Source organism: Centroberyx gerrardi, chromosome 4 (genome assembly GCF_048128805.1).
Source record: "Centroberyx gerrardi isolate f3 chromosome 4, fCenGer3.hap1.cur.20231027, whole genome shotgun sequence".
NCBI lineage: Eukaryota > Metazoa > Chordata > Actinopteri > Beryciformes > Berycidae > Centroberyx > Centroberyx gerrardi.
Window position 1 is genome coordinate 7,197,294 of NC_136000.1, and position 18,708 is coordinate 7,216,001.

Here is an 18,708-nt window from a genome sequence, read left to right on the forward strand (position 1 = left end):
AGGTTACAATAAACAGACACAGATACCTGAAAATGATTTATTAATGGATTAGTCCAAACCAAATTTATTATTCATGGCTGTAATGTGTAGCACATCAAAACAAAGCACATTATGATTAGACTATAAATGTCACACCAATATGCTGATATTATAGTGCAGTGAAATAATCCATACAGTACAGCAGGGACTGTAAACAGTAACGTAAAGGCGAACAGGAGAGGTACAGTACATATTGCACATGGAGAGGCAGTAATGGTGCTGGTGGAAGTTGACTTGGGCTTTTAAAGGGCAGATTGAGGTCCTTTATTTTTTTATAATGACAAGCTAGCTGGAGTTTTAGGACACATGAAAAGGTTTTGACATCAGCGACATTTGTGAAAAATTGACAAAAGTCCCCAGTTGGGATTTATTAACAATGCTAGTGCAAGTCAATTGGGAGCAAAACTATCTCTCTTAAATTTGCATGCAAGTAAGCCCCAAACAATTATATTACATGTTTTTTAGTCGTATTATGGTTTTGCTCTTCATTATTTTACACTAGCACTGCTAACAGAAGGCTACTGCTAATCACTAAAAAACAAAACACTAGCACTAAATCTTTTGGGATGAAAGGAGGCTAGTTATCAATGGGACTGGGATGTAAAAATCCTGAACCAGTCTTGGGTCAAATAATGGTTAGCAAATAATGTTAGTGCTTGTTTTAATCTGCTGGGTGGAGTGGAGTGCACTGGTAGTGTCTGATTAGTTGTTAATCATAGGAAAATACCCTTAAGAAAGTATATTAATGTGAATTTAGGAACCTTTTCTGTGATTGTCTAAACTCTCTGACAGTCATTGTATTGTCTTATGTGGTAAACTCCACCCATCAGGTATGTAGCCCTCAGTGGCATAAAACTAAAGAAACCCCACAAAACCTTAGTCACTTGTCAAAAATGTCAGGCATTGTTCTATTTAATGTTTGTTTGTTTTTTTAAATAAATCCTCTGCTGTGTTTAAGCCACATGTCTTTATCAGGGAGTCACATGTGGCCACAATGCAGCAGTCTTTCTAAATCCCTAAACATTGAACAGAACAACGTCCAGTTTAATAAATCTATTTTTATAAAAAAAAATGAAGAGTGCATTGGTCCAATTGTTTTTTTTCTGATTCCATTGAAAACCCATTGTGAAGGAGCACCTTACAATCATTACTTGAATATTTAATTTTATATACATACTGTATGTCACAGTAGCGCTCTCTTCTCTCCTTGCTTTTGAAACCATGTTCAGTATTTGCAAACACTGTTTTGACCCTGGTTTGTCCTGAACAGCCTTTCAGCCTCATTAAGAAGACACAGACTGAATCCCATCCACTTTTCTCAGTACATTATGCTGTGGATTATAGACTCAGGTATTTTTCCACACTATGCATGGAACATCTGTATGGTATTAATCAATGTTAACAGCAGCATTTAGGAAATTAAACCACCTGACCATCCTCATCCTATAGCAGGAGGCACAATAACAACGGTTGTTACCTGCTGGCCTGTTAGTGACTGTGGAGCAATTCATGGAGTGGGACAAGGTGACCTAGAATAGAAGACTGTTATGAGCAAAGTGTTAGCCCTAGTTTACATTAAGCCTCCATATTTCCCTTCAACGACTCAGTGGATAGGATGGGATTATCACTGGAAAGCTCCTTTGGATTTTTAAAATTTCACTTCTTCTTTGGGTTTTATCACTCTTAACGTTTTCTCTCAACATACATCTGAAGCCCTGATTCTCCTGTTGTGAAGTTAAATAGTACCACAACAGGCTGATGGTCCACTGTGCACCATGGAAAATACAGTGAGGAAAAGTTAGAAAAAGTCAAAGCCAGCAACATGATGCCGCACCATACAAACACAAACCAAACTGGTTTATGAACAGCAGTGTGATTTTTTCCCCTCAATATAACAACAAAAATCTTCTTAGTAGAAATAAGAAATAAAATAGCATCATATCAAATAATAAAACATGTGAAATATAAGGACATTCAAAGAGTTTGCCTTGCACAGAAGAGGGAAGATGTCATGTTTACATTAACCGCTGGTGATCGCTCCTGTAAAAATCAAATCATAACTGTCTATGTCACTCATCAGTTTCAGCTCAGTGATTCAAGTTAAACTGGAAACCCAAATCTGTTGCACATTCGCAGTTCTATTAAGGCACTTAAATCGAGAAGTGAACTAAAATGGGAAAAAAACAAAAACGAAACACACATATTATTTTAAATGTGTTTCACTGTCATAGCCTTCATCATCCTCCTTAAGGCTCCAGTGCTGAATACCAAAATGCTTTGGTTTTTAAAATAATGTGTCTTTTCCACTTCACTATAAGCTGAATTTTCCCATTTTCAATGATTTAATAATAATAATGTCCAATGACCCTTGCAGTTTCCAGTGGGAGACACATAAAACATGACACACAGCAACAAGCTAAATCTGCCTACTGTAGAACAGTGCAAGTGCCATTCAGACACTGATGGAGAGAAACAGGGAAAAACTGTTTCTCATCCCATCCTGCCCATCTTACTTATGTTACAGACTGAAGAAGCAACAGCTGCCAATAACCAGCAGAGGGCGAGCATGACATCATGGCAAAAGTGAAAGGAAAAATCCCTCCTCTGATCCTCTTACACTGTCACATATCATTAATTTGTGATGTTCAGTGTATTCCAGGAGTTATTTTGCAATGAAGTGTTGTAATTTACTTTTTTGGTGAACCCACTTTCCCTCAGCCTGCCTCTTCTACCTCTACTTCAGTTAGTGATGTCCTACATTTCCCAGAATGACTTTCGACAACACAGGCATGAACTGTAAAATTAAAAGGCCACTTTTACTGCATGTGCCATCAGGTCAGCCTCAGTTTGTTTATTTTACCTCCTCAGTTTGTGTATGCTTTACTCTTTTCCAAATGACAGACATTAAGGGACAGTAAGGCAGTTTCTTAGTAGGCAAAAGACAAAAGAGGATGAGGTAGAGCAGAAGAAGAGAGAAGCGTGTATGCGCGTGTGTGTGTGTGTGTGTTGATTCATAGTTTTCTCTCCAGGTGTTTCCTCCAACATACATGTACTTGTATGTACCGTGCGTGTGTGTGTCTTACACACTTAGCGTTGCGCCTGTGCTCTGCAGGCAGGAGTGTGTGTGGTGGCGGCCGGGCCTCCGGCAGGGCGGCCGGTTCTTCTCCCACAGACAGATGGCGTCGGCGTAGTCGACTATGACCTTGTCCATCCAGGTGAGCGGCTGAGGGAACAGCACCGCCCCCTCGAAGAAGCCCAGGTGGCCTCCATGTTGGGTCAGGGCAAATATCACGTTGGGCTTCTTCTCTGGAGCGGCAGACAGAGAGAGAGAGAGAGAGAGAGAGAGAGGAGGATCGTTTTGTGAGCGTTTTTTTTCTCAACAGTACAATATGAACAAGAATCATATCAAATTCTATACCAGCCCATCCATCCCAGTAAATGTGAATTTAAAGGAAAAATCCACCCTCAGATACTTTTACACTGTTAGGTATTTATGATGTTCAATGCATTCTTGATGAAGTGTTGTAAATTACTTTTTTGATGTACCCACTTTCCCTCAAACTGTTTTGCCTGATTCTACTTCAGTTAGTGATTTCCTACATTTCCCAGAATGCCTTTCAACAACCCTCAGAGAACCGGAACTTGTTGCGATTCCTAGAGCAACAGTGATTTTTCAGCGACATTTTCTGCTATCAAACTCCATTGTAGCTGCTGGTAATATCTTGATGACATGTCAAATAATCTACATTTGGCAAATCATCTGCTGGAGTAAGAAAAATACAAGACAAAACAACAAAATGGGCCCAGAAATGCAAGGTACATCAGAGCTTTTTTTTTTTTTAACAGTGTTAAAATGTTTTGGGTGGAGTTTTCAAGTGATTCTGATTCCATTTTCCAAGTTTCCAAGTTTCCAAGGATGAATATCTTGAAAACATTTTGAAATACATTTTGGCTAAACAGCTGATGAAGGCTGTATAACTGGAACATGTTTGTTGTGACTGCAGAACGACGACACAGCTCGTTTTCCCCTCCTGGCCATCCTTCCAGGTTTTGGAAGTTTCCAAGCCTTTGTGCGCCTGACCGTGTCCCTGTGATTTTTGGGTTGAGCACCTCCGCCGCCTTTAGTAATGAAACGCACCCTGATCCTGCCGGTGCAGAAGTAATTAATTAGGTTCCCCTGCTCTGAAGGTGGAGGTATCGTTAGAGCGGCTCGGTGGCTCGCTGGTCAGCGGTCAGGACGCTGGCTTTCCTCACAGAAACACGACGCCATGCTGCTTTCCCTTTCTGTCATTCTACAGTCTCCGCTCACAACACTTCTTAGCATTTTTATGTAGACACACACACTTTAATTTTCCCTACCCATACACACACAGCTTCACACAGAAATACACAAACACACACACACACACCAAAATTGCTCCAAATCACTGTACTCAATACATTGAGGGAAAATAGGTCCAATGTTTGAATCAAATTTAGTGGGCACCTTTTTGGCCCTCACACACTGCCGTCACATTCACACACATTTCACACAGACCTAGTTTTAGTTATGCGTTTTATGAGAAGCTGTCAGTGAACTACAGTGCCCTGTGTGGGACAATAAACTGTCTCCCCTAACATCCAAGCCAGGTTTCTACATGAGCACAAGGGGAAGTTACATCAGACCCTGAGCACTGATAAATATTTATGTGTAAAGATGTTTATCATTCTGGTAAAAGGTTCTGGTCTGGACACACACTCTCCAACGTGATTTCAGGTCTTTTGGTGCAATTTTGTTCAGATGATCTCCCTACCAAAAGGCAAGTAACGTGAATTCATACATATTTGAGAAGCTAATTATCAATTTTTATAAATATCTGTAGATATTCAGATATAAAGACAATGACTTATGAACTTGTACACAAACAAGAAGTGCAAATCCTTGGGTTGCATGGAGAGTGAGATCATGTAAAATAATGACTCTTCTGATCTGAGTTTTGCTCCCGCTGTCAACAACGTTTATGAAACAGGGGTTTGTAGTCTAAAGCAATGGTTCTCTGGTCCTGGTCCTCAGAGCCCAGAACCCTGCTGGTTTTCTGTCCAATTGCATTCACCTGCTGTCCCAGGTGTAAATCAGGTCCCTGATTAGATAGCTGGAATGAAAACCAGCAGGGCTCCGAGTCCTGAAGGCCACGTTTGAGAACCACTGGTCTAAAGCGTATTGATTTGGGCATCCTTTATATTACAAATTTTAAAAATCCCCTGCTATAAACAAAACTCAAATCAAAGCCATTATGATCATGCTCTGAAACTCTCAAAAAATGTGAGTTTTGGTGCATCAAGTCAGGACTGCCTGGACCAGGATCTCTGTCAGCCACACCCAGAGTTTCATTCCATACTGAAACCTGCTGCCTTTAGCTTCAGTGGCCATTTGGCAAACCATCAGTCATGCTGTACTTCAAGACCCAGCCTGCCACTGCCCTGCCCAGATCAGGTTAGCCATCTGTGTGTATGCGTGTGTGTGTGTGTGTGTGTGTATACGTGTGTGTGTGTGTGTGTGTGTGTGTGTGTGTGTGTGGGTAAAGTAGGTTAGTGGGGAAGAGAGCGACTGGTCCATATGGAGAGCAGCAGGGCCGAGTGGCTGGTTAGGAAACGTATAGTGAAGAGTTACGTGCACCAAGGCAGCTGGTGCCATCAGTCGGGTTTCTGAATCCTCCAACACACACACACACACACACACACACACACAGTAATGACCTTTTTACTGTGCCGTCAACCTTCAATTCACAAATTTAAACAGCAAATCACATAATAATGGAAGAGCCTTCATTCTTAAATAATTTCTATATAGACTCCATATAGGAACCTCTCGTCACTTGCTGAATTGACTGAATTGAAAGTGAATTGACAGCCACTATCACATACCTACACACATACATATGGGTTGTTGTTAGCTTTTAAAATGTCCATTTATTAGCTTTGACCTAACAGAATCTTTAGCATTTTCTTGTGTGATACAGTAAGTGCAAAGGGAGCCATTTTGTTGTGAGTGTTTATAAAATTAGTGACTTGGAGGAGAGTAATAATTCAAAGAGTCAAAAAACGTGTGTTGTTGTGACACACTCACATAAACCACAGGAAGATTTTCAGCCTCTAGATGTTTTTTTAATCCATATTAAACTCTGGCCATTAACTGCTGGATAACTGTTACCGTAATAATCAGGGTCGTAGTTTTCCTTTAATGTGTTTCACATTCTCAACTGAAATAGAATGAACCAATTTTGGCTGCATCTACTGAGGGGCTAAATTAAAACATCTATTTATTGAGCTATCGACATGCAGTGAAGTGTATTTTTGAGGTCAATTAAGTTCACATTGATTTAATATAATCCTTCTTTTCAGAGGTACATATCCATTGTTTTTCTCAAGTGGTGAGCAGAATATTGCATGTTGTCGTTGGGTGAAAACCTTGCATCTCCAAAATGTCAATTTTGGAGAACTAATAACTAATAAAAACTAATAAACAGGAACTAATAAAAACAGTCTTGTTTTTAGCTCCATGACAATTCATTTTTGGTGTTATCCAATGGGTTTTGAAAGAGTTTAATAAACTTATGAGGTCTTTTTCTCAACCCACAGAGGAGCCATGCAATCCTTCATTTGAAGTGAAAACATGAAAATCACCAAAATTGGAGCGAGAAGGTTTTCACACGACAACAGCGATGTCATCTTTTGAAATGATCAAATAAACTAAATTTGGACATTATATAAATGATTGCAATGGAATTACAGTGAGTAATGAAAGAAAAAAATGAAAGGAAATAAAACAGTATGTTTCCTTCCACTGAAGAGCAAGTTTAGGATTTCAGTGGTGAAGGTCTAAGTCACATTTTCCCCCACAAGGCCTAGCAATGCTGATTTACACACACAAGGGCCAATGCCATTGACCTATACAGACACTGAGGGAGAAGGCAGTGGCGCATGGACACAAACACACACACACACACACACCTATAAATAATCCCACAGCACAGGGGGATCGCATGGCCCTGAAAAATTCAACAACACTGTCTGGTCAGGGCGCCGCTGAGCAGATAACTCCCACAAGACTTTATCAACACTTAGGAGTCTGAGTCCAGCAGAGAGGAAGAGAGAAGAAGGGACAAGCGGTTCACCCGGTCTAGACTGGTGTGCGTTGTGTAACTGAGTTAATGATGTAGAATTAAAGTATTCATCTTCCTCTAGGAAATGGATAGGGCCTACACACGAAATATAAGTTGTCTTAACCTATCTGCAAGGGTTTAGTTGACCTGATCCTGTATAAATAAACAGGTAGAGGAGGAGAGAGGCATTTTGGATTTTCAATTTTAAAAGTCTGCACCCTATTGATATGAATGAAGATTTTAATGGGTTCTAATGCTTGTCTTTAATTATTCATGTATGTAGTAATGTTGTAATGTTTTATTATGTGTGGCCTGCATGCAGTATAGGTTTAAAGCTTCATTGTTGACTCCTCTGACATGTGACCTATTTTCTGATTGGTCTAAGTCCACTAAGGCGGCCATTTTGAAAAGGTATTTAAGATCCATAAAAAGAGTATTTTTTTGAACATCCCATCACCTCCAAGAGTAGCTGAATTTGTTTTTCCTTTCTAAACAATAGATAAATTTGTGTAAATAAATAGGCATGAGACTGACACTGCCAGTGTGAGGCGTTCATTTCCATTAGGGTCACCTATAAAATGTATACACTCATCAAGATTCTGTAAGGTGCTTTTGGATAAAACCACATGACATATGTGATATTACTGTATTTGATGAATCTTTCTACATCATGACCTCAATATAATCCAATATATCATAGCTTACAACACCATCAGTAACACCCAAAATATTTCTAATTCATTGAGAACTAATCAATAACTTTCTATAGATAAATGAAATGAAGCTGTAGAGGCAAACCTGCGAGTGAGCGTGGGATCGCCAGCAGTGACTGATGAACCAGAGGATCATCTGAGGAGTTTACCAGGAGGAGAGGCACCGTGACCTGGAAGAGCAACAACATGACTTACATTTACTCTCTCAACGGCTTTGGAAGGCCTAATGCTGTCATGTTGTTGTTTACTTTAGTTATTATTATCATATTATTATTAGTAGCAGTAGTAGCAGTAGTAGTAGTAGTAGCAGTAATGGTAACACTTTACAATAAGGGTACATTAATTAAGGGCTAGTTAATGCTTAATAAGCATTAACTAACCATTAATTAACAGTTAACTAATGTGTCTGGTAATCATTTACTAATGGTGTTCATGTTAACTAAGGTATTAATTTATACATTATTTAATAGTCATCTTTATAAACTATGAAATAATGTATAAATTAATACCTTAGTTAACATGAACACCATTAGTAAATTACACATTAGTTAACTGTTAATTAAGGGTTAGTTAATGCTTATTAAGCATTAACTAACCCTTATTAAGCATTAACTAACCCTTAACTTAGTGTACCCTTATTGTAAAGTGTTACCGCAGTAATAGTTGTAGTAATAGTAGTAGTAGTCATACCAACTAGTATTAGCAGTAGTAACACTAGTACCAGTAGTACCAGTAGTAGTACAAGTAATAGTAGTAGTAGTATCAGTAGTACCAGCAGTAGTAGCAGCAGCAGCAGTAGTAGCAGTAGCAGTAGTAGTAATAGTAGTAGTAGTACTAGTTGTTGTAGTACTAAAATTAGTATTAATATTCACTGACACCATCCTATGCTTTAGGTTCCTTGAGGGAAAATCTGAACTGAACCAAACTGAATGTCACCATCCTGTCTGCTGTAATCAATATCTGAACACTGGAGGCTTCTCACTCACGTTGTGGATGTACTGTACACAGCTGTCCTTCTCATAGTACTCTTTCAAGGAGTTGTAGCCATGGAATTTTCTGCAATACAAATCATGTTAGAACATGAGTGATGCAGCACCAAGTAAAGGCACGCAGTGTGTCCTGTTGAGGAGTGTTTGAGCGAGACACTGAACTCACTGAAGTCACTGAGTTTCAGCTAAATGCCTACAATGTAAAACGTAACTGAGATAACCATTGATGAATTTGAAGGGCCACAAGCAGTCTTGTTAAATAAAATTTAAAAAAACTTGACCTCATGATGCTGTCATCGATCTGCATAAGAGAAGTGGCTGTGTACAGTCTGCTCAGGTCTGCATCCTCCATCTTGCTGGAGTTCATGCCAAATAAACTGCCCCTGTTGAACAAAACAATACAGGCATTTAGTGACATAGATCAGGACAGGGGACTAACTTTTTTGTCCACTGGTGATAGTGACTAGTAAACCCTACAACTCCCCTGCCACTCTCACCATTTTACCAACTAACTAACTTTTTAGAATAGAGCAATATATAGAGCCCAAGTAGCTGATAGAGTAAATAAACTTCAGTTACAGCCACAATTCACCAGCATTTGGCTAATGACTAGTAAAATGCTAAAATTAATTTCTCATCTCTAGGCAGATTGCACAATAAAAAGAAAGCACCGCTTCCTCCTGGGGATGTTTATCTTGCCGTGTTACACTGTTGCCATAGCAACCCACTGATCATCTACGGACTACAAACAAGTTATGCTGCCTCGATGAGCTACATACATCTAAAAGAGAGATTTGCAAGACTCAAGCTGCGTTTTGTTGCTGTCTGACATAGACACCAGAATTAAAAATGACATAGAGGCTTTTCTCTATTAAGTTTCATTTGAAGAGTTTCATTCTAAAATTATATATCCATCAAATGAAAAATATAATACCTGTCAGTGCAAAATGATTGCTGGTATCAAAGTAAAACTGACCCTAGAAGATAGTTTTATTTTATTTACTAGTTACATTAAGATGTTGCTTACAAAATATTAATAATGTTTATTTATATAGCACTTTTCAAAACAGTTACAAAGTGCTTATAGCAACATTCATACAACATACTCAATGGTGTTTTGAAATACTGAACAAAGAAATATCAGGTGTTGATGAACCTCGATTAATTTTTGAGATATGCAATTTTTAAAATCTCAAAAAACAGCATGTTTAAATGATATGACTGAATGAAATGAATGAATCACTTCAACAGAGAAGAAAATGTTTCTGTTCTCTGAATGTGTGTTTGTAAGTAACAGTTGTTTAAAGTGAATGAGTTACAGTCACATTAAGAAACCCCAAGGCACATTAATAAGTTTGAAGGGACGCCATCTGTAGCTGCATCAGCTGAGGCTGCTGTGTGTCTCCACCTGTGTGACAGGATGAGCTTCTTCATGTTGTCTGCCATCAGGAAGTTGTACAGCCTCCGACACTGGTCCCACTGGAGGAAGGTTTCCTGGGCCCTACACACACACACACACACACACATACAGTACATACACACTTGCACTTACTTGCACTTTGGATAGAAAATGCATTTGTAATGTATATGTGTACAGTTGGGATAATTGAGGATTTGGTGCAAGAGGGGTGTAAGTGACATTTTGGCCAGAAATAAGCATCATATGTCATTAGAAAGCTCTTGTTGAGCTCTATCTGATGGTCAAAAGAACATTTGTAATTATAAACAAAATTTAAATAAAGAGGAAAATCCAAAAGACTCAAGTGTACAACACCCAAACCCAAGATTAAATTTGGTGCAAAAAGGCCGTAACTGCATTTACTGTACTAGCTTTTGATTTTGAAAAAGATGCAATCAATTAAAGTTTTGTTCTTGCTCTGCTATAAAATTAGGAAAATGTCACTTATGCCTCTTTCACTCTAAACCCTTGTGGTGTTTACCTGGTTTAAGTTCCTTGGTTGAAAATGATTGAAGACCTGATTTGTGTGAACAACTAACAAGCACATGTGCTGACAGCCTGTATATGGCCTTGTGTGCACTCACTTCTCTTTATTTGTACAGTACACACACACACACACACACACACACGCACACATACTCGCACACACACAAGGTGTACTGAAGTCTGTGGAAGCCATGACGTGTGTATTGATGTTGTTGTTACACACAAAGGAAACCAGAGTGCAGTTCAGCCTTGACTTTGGCCTACATATGGATGAACAATTAGACTGCAGCGCAAGCCAGATAGAATTCCTAACACACACACACACACACACACACACGCACACACACACACACACACGGAAACACACTATGGTAGGAGAAACTACTGATGTGGACTCAAGATCTATTGGCAAACAGGAACCTTTATGCAGAATATTAATAATATTGATACAAAATTTTCTTTCATACTTCATCAATTATAGCCCACTGAAGAACTAAAGACACACAGTATTCCTCCATTCAGTGCAGGAGCAATTTTGCTGCACTGTGCCGTACCAATTTTTGCCATGAGTATCACTTTTACGGTGATTACAAGATATTGAAAAGCTTCAAGGAGGGCTGATTCTTGTCATAAAATCCAAGTTTTCTTCTGGTTTATCAGAAATTCATCTAATTCTTTTCTTTAGATTATTTTTGGCAATACTGTGTTAGGGAACCGTTGACAGTAGAGAGGAAGTAAAGTGGAAAGATGGGAAGAAAAAAGGATGCTGACATAAAACAAAGGTCCCACGCCAGATTTTAACCCCGGCCAACTGAGCCATCAAGTCTAGATGTATTCAGAAAAACTGATGGCATGTACTACTACTAAGTAATTTACTTTCATAATGCGCTTTCATTCAACAAAGAAATGTGTCGCCAAAAGTATTGTTTCAGAACCAGCATCCCTATCCAAAACTTTCCAAACATACCCAGCCCTCGTTCTACCAACCTGAGAGCGCTGTATCCCTGGCAGACGCTGACGCAGCAGATCACTCGGTCCTGGTTGGATCGGTTCTCACCCAGGAACTTACACACGATGTTCCCCCCCAGACTGAAGCCCACCACCACCAGCAGCGTCTGGGGGAAGGCCCGCTTGATGTAGCCCACCATGGCCGCAAACTCCCACGTACAACCTGGATGGAAGAGAGACACTTTTATAACTGTGCAATACTGATAAATATGCAAGACGTACTCTGATGAAGGCTAAGCAGCTGGAACATGCATGTGTGCCAGATTATTTGATAAAATGGGGTTTCTTTGGCGTATAACCTAAATACATGTCTTTTAATTTTTGATACAGCCACCCCTTCCAATGAAAACCTTCTAGTCACTCTCCTTTAACTTATGTTTCCCCTTTAATTTTCTCCACACAACACACTACTGAAATTGACCTACAGTCAAAATATCAGCTGCTGCACTGGCTTTAATAAATATTTCATAAAAACATGTGTCAAATAAAAAAACAACAACAAACAAAATCAAAATAACATGCAAGCATGTTTAGAGCAATTTCCTCACACTCAGGAGCGTTTACTCCTTCAGTTTGGTCTGTTTGGGCAGTTGAGAACATTTGAACTCAGGTGACACCAAATAACTGCACCGAGACCTGAAGTCTTTGTCCTTTTACAAGTGAACTGCAGTGCAGCTCATTAGGTGTGAGAATGTAATCTGAACCAATTACAGAAAATTACCACAAAACACTAGGTTTTATGAGTACAAAGAGATGGATATTGACTGATAGCCAGCAATTACTCATACTTGGAAAGCCTAACATAACAACATGAACTTTTAGAACTTGGAGTAAAGATGAGGCAAAATCCCTTTTCAACATATTAAATTACAGCAAAGAGACAAGTCCAACATGCTTAGCTAAGTTACAGGGACTGCAATCAGATTTGTTTTGACTCTCCCCTGCGCCAAAATCTGTAACCCGGTGGGATGACAGGTCACCAAGACTCTGTCCAACAAGCTGCTTGTCAGTCCACGTGACTTTTGTTTACAAGCCCTGGTTCGCTTCTAATTGGGCAATGTGACCCCAAACGAACCAAAAAATGAAAATGCAACTAAGTAAACTTTTCCCCTATGGTTTGGACCAAAGAAAACAAGCTGTAGGTGTGATCGCACCCTTAATTATAAACAGCCGGCCGCCACGCGGTATTCCCTCCTTACCGTAGGTGAACATGCGCGGCGAGGTGAGCTCTATGTTGGGCAGAGCGCCCAGGTGGTTCAGCACGGCACAGCGGTAGCCCTGCCGCTGGGAGTGATCCACGAAGGTCCGGATGTAGTTCTTCTCGCTATGGTTACCGATCCCGGGGCAGATTACCATGGTGATGTCGTCTGCATGGCAACACATAGGCATACACACACATACACACACGCAAGAGGGAATGCATACACAAACACATACACACAAAACAGGGAGTCACTGTGGGGAAATGTGGATGTCATGCAAGCTTCTGTGTGTGTGTGTGTGTGTGTGTGTGTGTGTGCGTAGGTGTGTGTGTGTGTGTGTGTGTGTGTGTGTGTCTAGTTAATTGGCTGCTGAAATCCATGGCATTTTCCCTCTGAGGATTTCATTAGTGGTCTTTCTCTCTGTGTATGGTATTGGTTGCTCGCTACTCGATGCACTTATGATATAAACAAACACATGAAACTTAGGAGAGAACATTAATAAGTGCTGTCTTCAGTGAAAAACAAGCTTTAAAAGACAGAAGATCAGTAGATATTGGCAACAGATAACATGTTGGAAGACAAGTCCCTATAGCTGTACTGGCCATTGAATTGGCTTGAATGAATGTGATGTTACTGTGGAGCTATACAGTTTAAAATGTGGTGAAACCAGCATTTTTGAATTAAATCTGGTCCCATATGAGTGGTAAAGTGTCTGTTTTTGTCAGAAAAAAACAAAAATAGTCTCTCACCCCCTGTGCTGTGGTCCCCAAGCGCTTCGAAGAGGTCAAAGGTCGCCGTGGCCCCGTCCTGCATGGGCAGGAAGTTGCGGACGCCGGAGGGCGTTGGAGTGTTGATGCGCCCCATCTTGCCGTACAGAGCCGTCTGGAGGTGACCGCTCTTCCCCCACAGCAAGGGAGGAATGTATCTACAGAGAAGGACAACCGCTGTCTTACATAACGCAGCTTTAACCTCTAACCCTGAAGAGGTTTCATTACAGTCTTGGCCAAGATTATCACCCTGCAGACAGACACACATATACACTCCGACCCCAGGAGGCGGCAGAAGAGTCCACAGGCCGCCTGCATCATTTAACTGCTGCCTGCCAGCTGAGATGGCTGGGTAAACACCGAGCTTCAGATTCCCTACTTTCACTGAGTTTTTTAAATTAATAATCCACAACATCTCCATATCTTTTATATAACACAAGAGGATCATATTCCCATATACGTAAACATATTAAACAAATGGATCTCAAGAATCCAGATGGATATAGGTTCACATTTTCAGGTACTATAGCTATGTGACCCACTATACCGAGCAATTTAGTGTGTAGTCGAGTCACCAAACCTCAAGTCTTAGTCGAGGCCCAAGTTCTCAGTGTTCAAATCTGAGTCCAAGTCTGAGTCACCGGGTCAAGTCTCAAGTTCGAGTCCAACTCCAAGTAACCAGTTTGAGTTCAAGTAATCCGTGCTAGACCTTTTCCTCGATTGTCCTTTTAAATATGTTACATTTGGCACTACCTTTTCATGCCAGTTAATGTCACATCATCCTTTCAGTAGTTGTGTTGTAAGATGTGTAGCTGATGTATAAGGTGATCGAGTCCCAAGTCCAAGTCCAAGTCTGAGTCGTCAATATTCAAGTCAGAGTCGAGTCACAAGTCATCAAAGTTGGGCCTTGTGTCGGACTACGAACTACCAAACACTCACTCTTTGGTCAGCATGGGGCAGGACTTGAGCAGGTAGCGGCTGAGCGGCGTGTCCTGGTAGGTGACGTCCGGCGGCGCCGTGGGACTCTTCAGGTTCAGACAGCGGACGATGACGTACAGGACGGTGGCCACCGCCGCCAGCTTCATGCCGTCAAACATGGCCGGCAGCTCAGGGCCGAAGGTGTGGACGTCACCGTCCCCGAGGGTGGCCATGGTCGACATGGGACAGGACCTGCACCTGTACAGTGTGTTAGGAAGCATTTACAGAGACACATGACACAGGAGCTGAGTTCTTTAGAGCATAATATGACTCTGCTGAACATATCCAATCTCCTGAAATGTAAAAATAAATATAGGATACTAGAGCTAGACCGATATATCGGTTTGGCGATACTGGCCTTTTATTAAATATCAGATATCGGCCAGTCATTTTGTCCACTGTCGATATGATGGAGGTTTCTGCCCGACCACTGCTACAGAAAACACTCTGTACTGTACTGTATTGTAGTGAAATTTTCTTTTCTTTTCACATTTTATTGATTCAAATTCATTCTTCATCTTCATCTACAGGTATCTATCTCAGATTTTTCACTACCATTGAATAGGTGAGGTGGATCCTGCTAACCCTAAAATAATGTAATTAGTCTGGGTTTCAATGTAGAGTTTACGAGTCTTTCCCACCCTGCAAAGAATACAATTCTGGGGGAAAGACTGAATACTTTTTTATATATATATATTTATATATAATTTTGCTGCTTCAGTCCAAAAGTATCGATATTGAATTTCGATATGATCAAACCCTTGTGGATGCTTCATATGAGAGTATCTCCTTGCCTGAACAGCAAAGGCAGGAAGCAACAGATGACTTCAGAGTGGTTTGAAGAGTTTTACTCACCTTGCTTTGTCACTTTAAAGAAACTGCAGCTGTTCAAAGTCCCTCCTTGATCAGTTTTAAACCGTGTGATGATGCTCAGCACTGGAAAACAGACAGTTTGGCCGACTTTTAATAATTCTGTTAATACATTCTGCAGTCACTGCTGTTCTCTAAAGCTGCAAAATAAAACTTCATATTAAAAGAATAAAAACATGCAACTGTGGGGCAAAATCTGTCATTCACGGCTCTTCTATCTCACTAACTTCACTTATTATGCAAAACTAAGATACAGATCAGCATGCTACAGTGTATCCACTGATGGTTGAATAGAATAGAATAGAATAGACGGGTGAGTAGACTAGACTAGACTAGACTAGACTAGACTAGAATAGAATAGATTAGATTAGAATAGACAGGTGAGTAGACTAGACTAGACTAGACTAGACTAGAATAGATTAGAATAGACGGGTGAGTAGACTAGACTAGACTAGACTAGAGTAGAATAGATGGTTAGAATAGAATAGACAGTTGATTAAAAATAGAATCAACAGTTGATCAAAAATAGAATTAAACAAACAATAGAATAGAACAGGCGCTGACTTGAATGGAACAGAATATAATAGAATAGATAGAATAGAACAGAATAGAATAGATGCTGACTTGAATAGAATAGAGTAGATGTTGACTACAATAGAATATAATAGAATAGAATAGATGTTGACTACAATAGAATAAACAGTTGATCAAACATAATTAAACAGAATAGAATAGACGCTGACTTGAAAGAACACAATAGAATAGGTAGAATAGAACAGAATAGAATAGAACAAAGTGAAACGAATACCCCACAGCTACAGAGAAGTCACGGAGAGTTTGAGCTGCCTGGCGTCGCTTCCTGCTCTCCGTCTCTGTTTGTTTTTCTCTCTTTCTTCAGGTGAAACTGTTTCCAGCAGGGAGTGAAGCTGAAGTGAAGCTGAAGGTTTTTAAACTCAAACTCGGCTCGGCCTACCATTCTCCTGTCGGCCTGTGAGTCTGGTCTGTCCGGGCCCGGGTCCATCCGGGCTGCTGACCTGCTCGCTCTCTCTCTCTCTCTCTCTCTCTCTCTCTCTCTCTCTCTCTCTCTCTCTCTCTCTCTCTCTCTCTCTCTCCCTGCCTCACCGTCTGTTTACATGCTCTCTCTCTCTCTCTCTGTCTCTCTCTCTCTCTCTCTCTCTCTCTCTCTCTCTCTCTCTCTCTCTCTCTATCTCTCTCTCTCTCTCTCGCTCTCGCTCTCTCTCTCTCTGCCTCACCGTCTGTTTACATGACAGGAGACTGACCAGCAGGGCGCTCGTGATGCCTTCAGGGGCTCCTAATAAGCTCCTACTTCTGAGAACGGAGGTCACAAATACAACTTGTTGCGCATTCAAGTGCTTCTGGTGGGTAATAATAGCAAAATTAACCCTATTATAGTGTTGCTGTTTTTTTTTTAATGGTTGTTGTTTGATTTAGAAATCAAATTGCGTAGAGATACTTTTTGTTAGAGTGGGAGAGTAAAGAGGAGAAAATGTGCATCTGGCATGTAACTGATGTTTTACTAGTCTATATTTATTAGTTATTACTGTGTATGCATCACAACCAAAATCTCAAGGTCACAATTCTGGTATCATATAAAAATTCCCAAGTCACTTTGACGGGCCAATGTGCACTCAAATTGTAATTAGGAATTTCCGACAGCACCTGAAGGTAGCATGACAAACAGCGCTCTACTTCCTACATCTGAGAAACTAACGGTAATTTACATATTGCTGTTTCATTGGACCACATGCCTCCGTGTCCGCCTACCGGAAAAGAACATTATTAGCCTAATTAATAAGAACTATAGTAACCCTATAATATATGTTAGAAGGATAGGCTACTTCACAAAAGAAAAGTTTGAAATATCAGGCAGCCACGATATAGGTCAAAAATATACCAAGAAATTTCTACAGTTTTATAACAGGAGATTAAAAACTACCATGAAGTAAAATAAGGTAACATAAACTCACTGTACCACAGACACTCTTTAAGTCCCTATAGGAATATTATAGGAATATCATAGAAATATTATAGGAATAGTGATAATATAGTGATACCAAGGAGATTAAAAAATACCATAAATTACTCCAATTACTCCATGGAGTACCGCAGACACACTAGTCCTTATAGGAATAATAAAGGAATATCATACGAATATTAGGAATATAGTGATATCAAAGGAGACAAAAATAAATAAAGTAGAATAAGATCACTATAAACATGGAATACCACAGACACTCTTTGAGTCCCTATAGGAATATCATAGGAATATTATACGAATATTATAGGAACATTAGAGATTTTCACATCTCTTGATCTGTGCATCAGAGATACTCCAAGCTGCAACAACTGGCATGAAATGTGTGTGTTTGTTGTTATTACTGTATTGTAAGTATCATGCATAAGACTACCTAAAATCAATAACCAAAATTAGATGTTAGATTAGATGCTGACCTCTTCAGTACATCCAAACTATTTTGTTATTGTATGGAAGGTGGAAATGACTTTAATATATTCCTACTTGGCTATCTAGATGTTTCAAGCGGGTCTCGTTCATATCAATACAAATTAGTAATGTTTAGAGTATTTTCTAAGTTACCTCAGTTATTTAGTAATGAGCAGTCAGATCCGCTTTCATTGAAGCCCATTTTGACCACCAGGAGGCGCCATCCACCAAAACATTTGTTCAGACCGCAGAGATGTACCAAACAAGACATCACTATAATATTCCTATAATTTCCATAGGGTGTCTGTGTTACTTAATAGTATTTAATGGTATCTCCTACGATATTCCTATAATCTTCCTATAAGCGCTATTATTATACTTGATGGGGTTTTTTTTATATCCTATGGTATCACTAAAATATTCCTGAAAATTCCCATAGGGACTTACAGTTTATGTGATATATAATATCCATTGTAAAGTTAATGTAAGTATAATGTAACTGTAAGTAGCCTACACTGTAAGTTAATAATGTAAGTTTTAAAAAAAATCAGAATAAAAGGAAATGCCACTCATTTAAAGAAAAAAAATTAT

At 39.7% G+C, this 18,708-nt stretch overlaps 1 protein-coding gene across 3 annotated transcripts; it reads right to left on the reverse strand.

Annotated features, from left to right (window-relative positions):
• Nucleotides 1–23: 23 nt before the first annotated feature.
• LOC139920977 (monoacylglycerol lipase ABHD2-like) lies at nt 24–16,761 on the reverse strand. 3 transcript variants are annotated; one of them, XM_071911089.2, is made up of 11 exons: nt 16,627–16,761; nt 15,639–15,719; nt 14,745–14,975; nt 13,788–13,963; nt 13,036–13,203; nt 11,816–11,999; nt 10,292–10,384; nt 9,165–9,266; nt 8,881–8,950; nt 7,980–8,064; nt 24–3,345 (listed from the first exon to the last, which is right to left on the reverse strand). In XM_071911089.2, exons 3-11 carry the CDS (start codon nt 14,963–14,965, stop codon nt 3,119–3,121), a joined length of 1,326 nt encoding a protein of 441 aa, XP_071767190.2. In that variant the 5' UTR covers nt 14,966–14,975; nt 15,639–15,719; nt 16,627–16,761; the 3' UTR covers nt 24–3,118. The 3 variants fall into 3 exon arrangements, with proteins under 3 accessions (XP_071767190.2, XP_071767191.2, XP_071767192.2); XM_071911090.2 differs by lacking the exon at nt 16,627–16,761 and adding an exon at nt 16,462–16,615; XM_071911091.2 differs by lacking the exon at nt 16,627–16,761 and adding an exon at nt 15,881–15,944.
• Between the last annotated feature and the right edge of the window lie 1,947 nt (nt 16,762–18,708).

Excerpts from the sequence above, each read along its gene's own strand:
- LOC139920977 (XM_071911089.2), bottom strand. The coding sequence starts at position 14,965 with ATGTCGACCATGGCCACCCTCGGGGACGGTGACGTCCACACCTTCGGC. Across the intron at positions 9,267-10,291 it reads AAGCTCATCCTGTCACACAG|GGGCAGTTTATTTGGCATGA; the intron begins GTGGAGACACAC and ends TTTGTTCAACAG. Across the intron at positions 8,951-9,164 it reads ATCGATGACAGCATCATGAG|AAAATTCCATGGCTACAACT; the intron begins GTCAAGTTTTTT and ends TTTGTATTGCAG.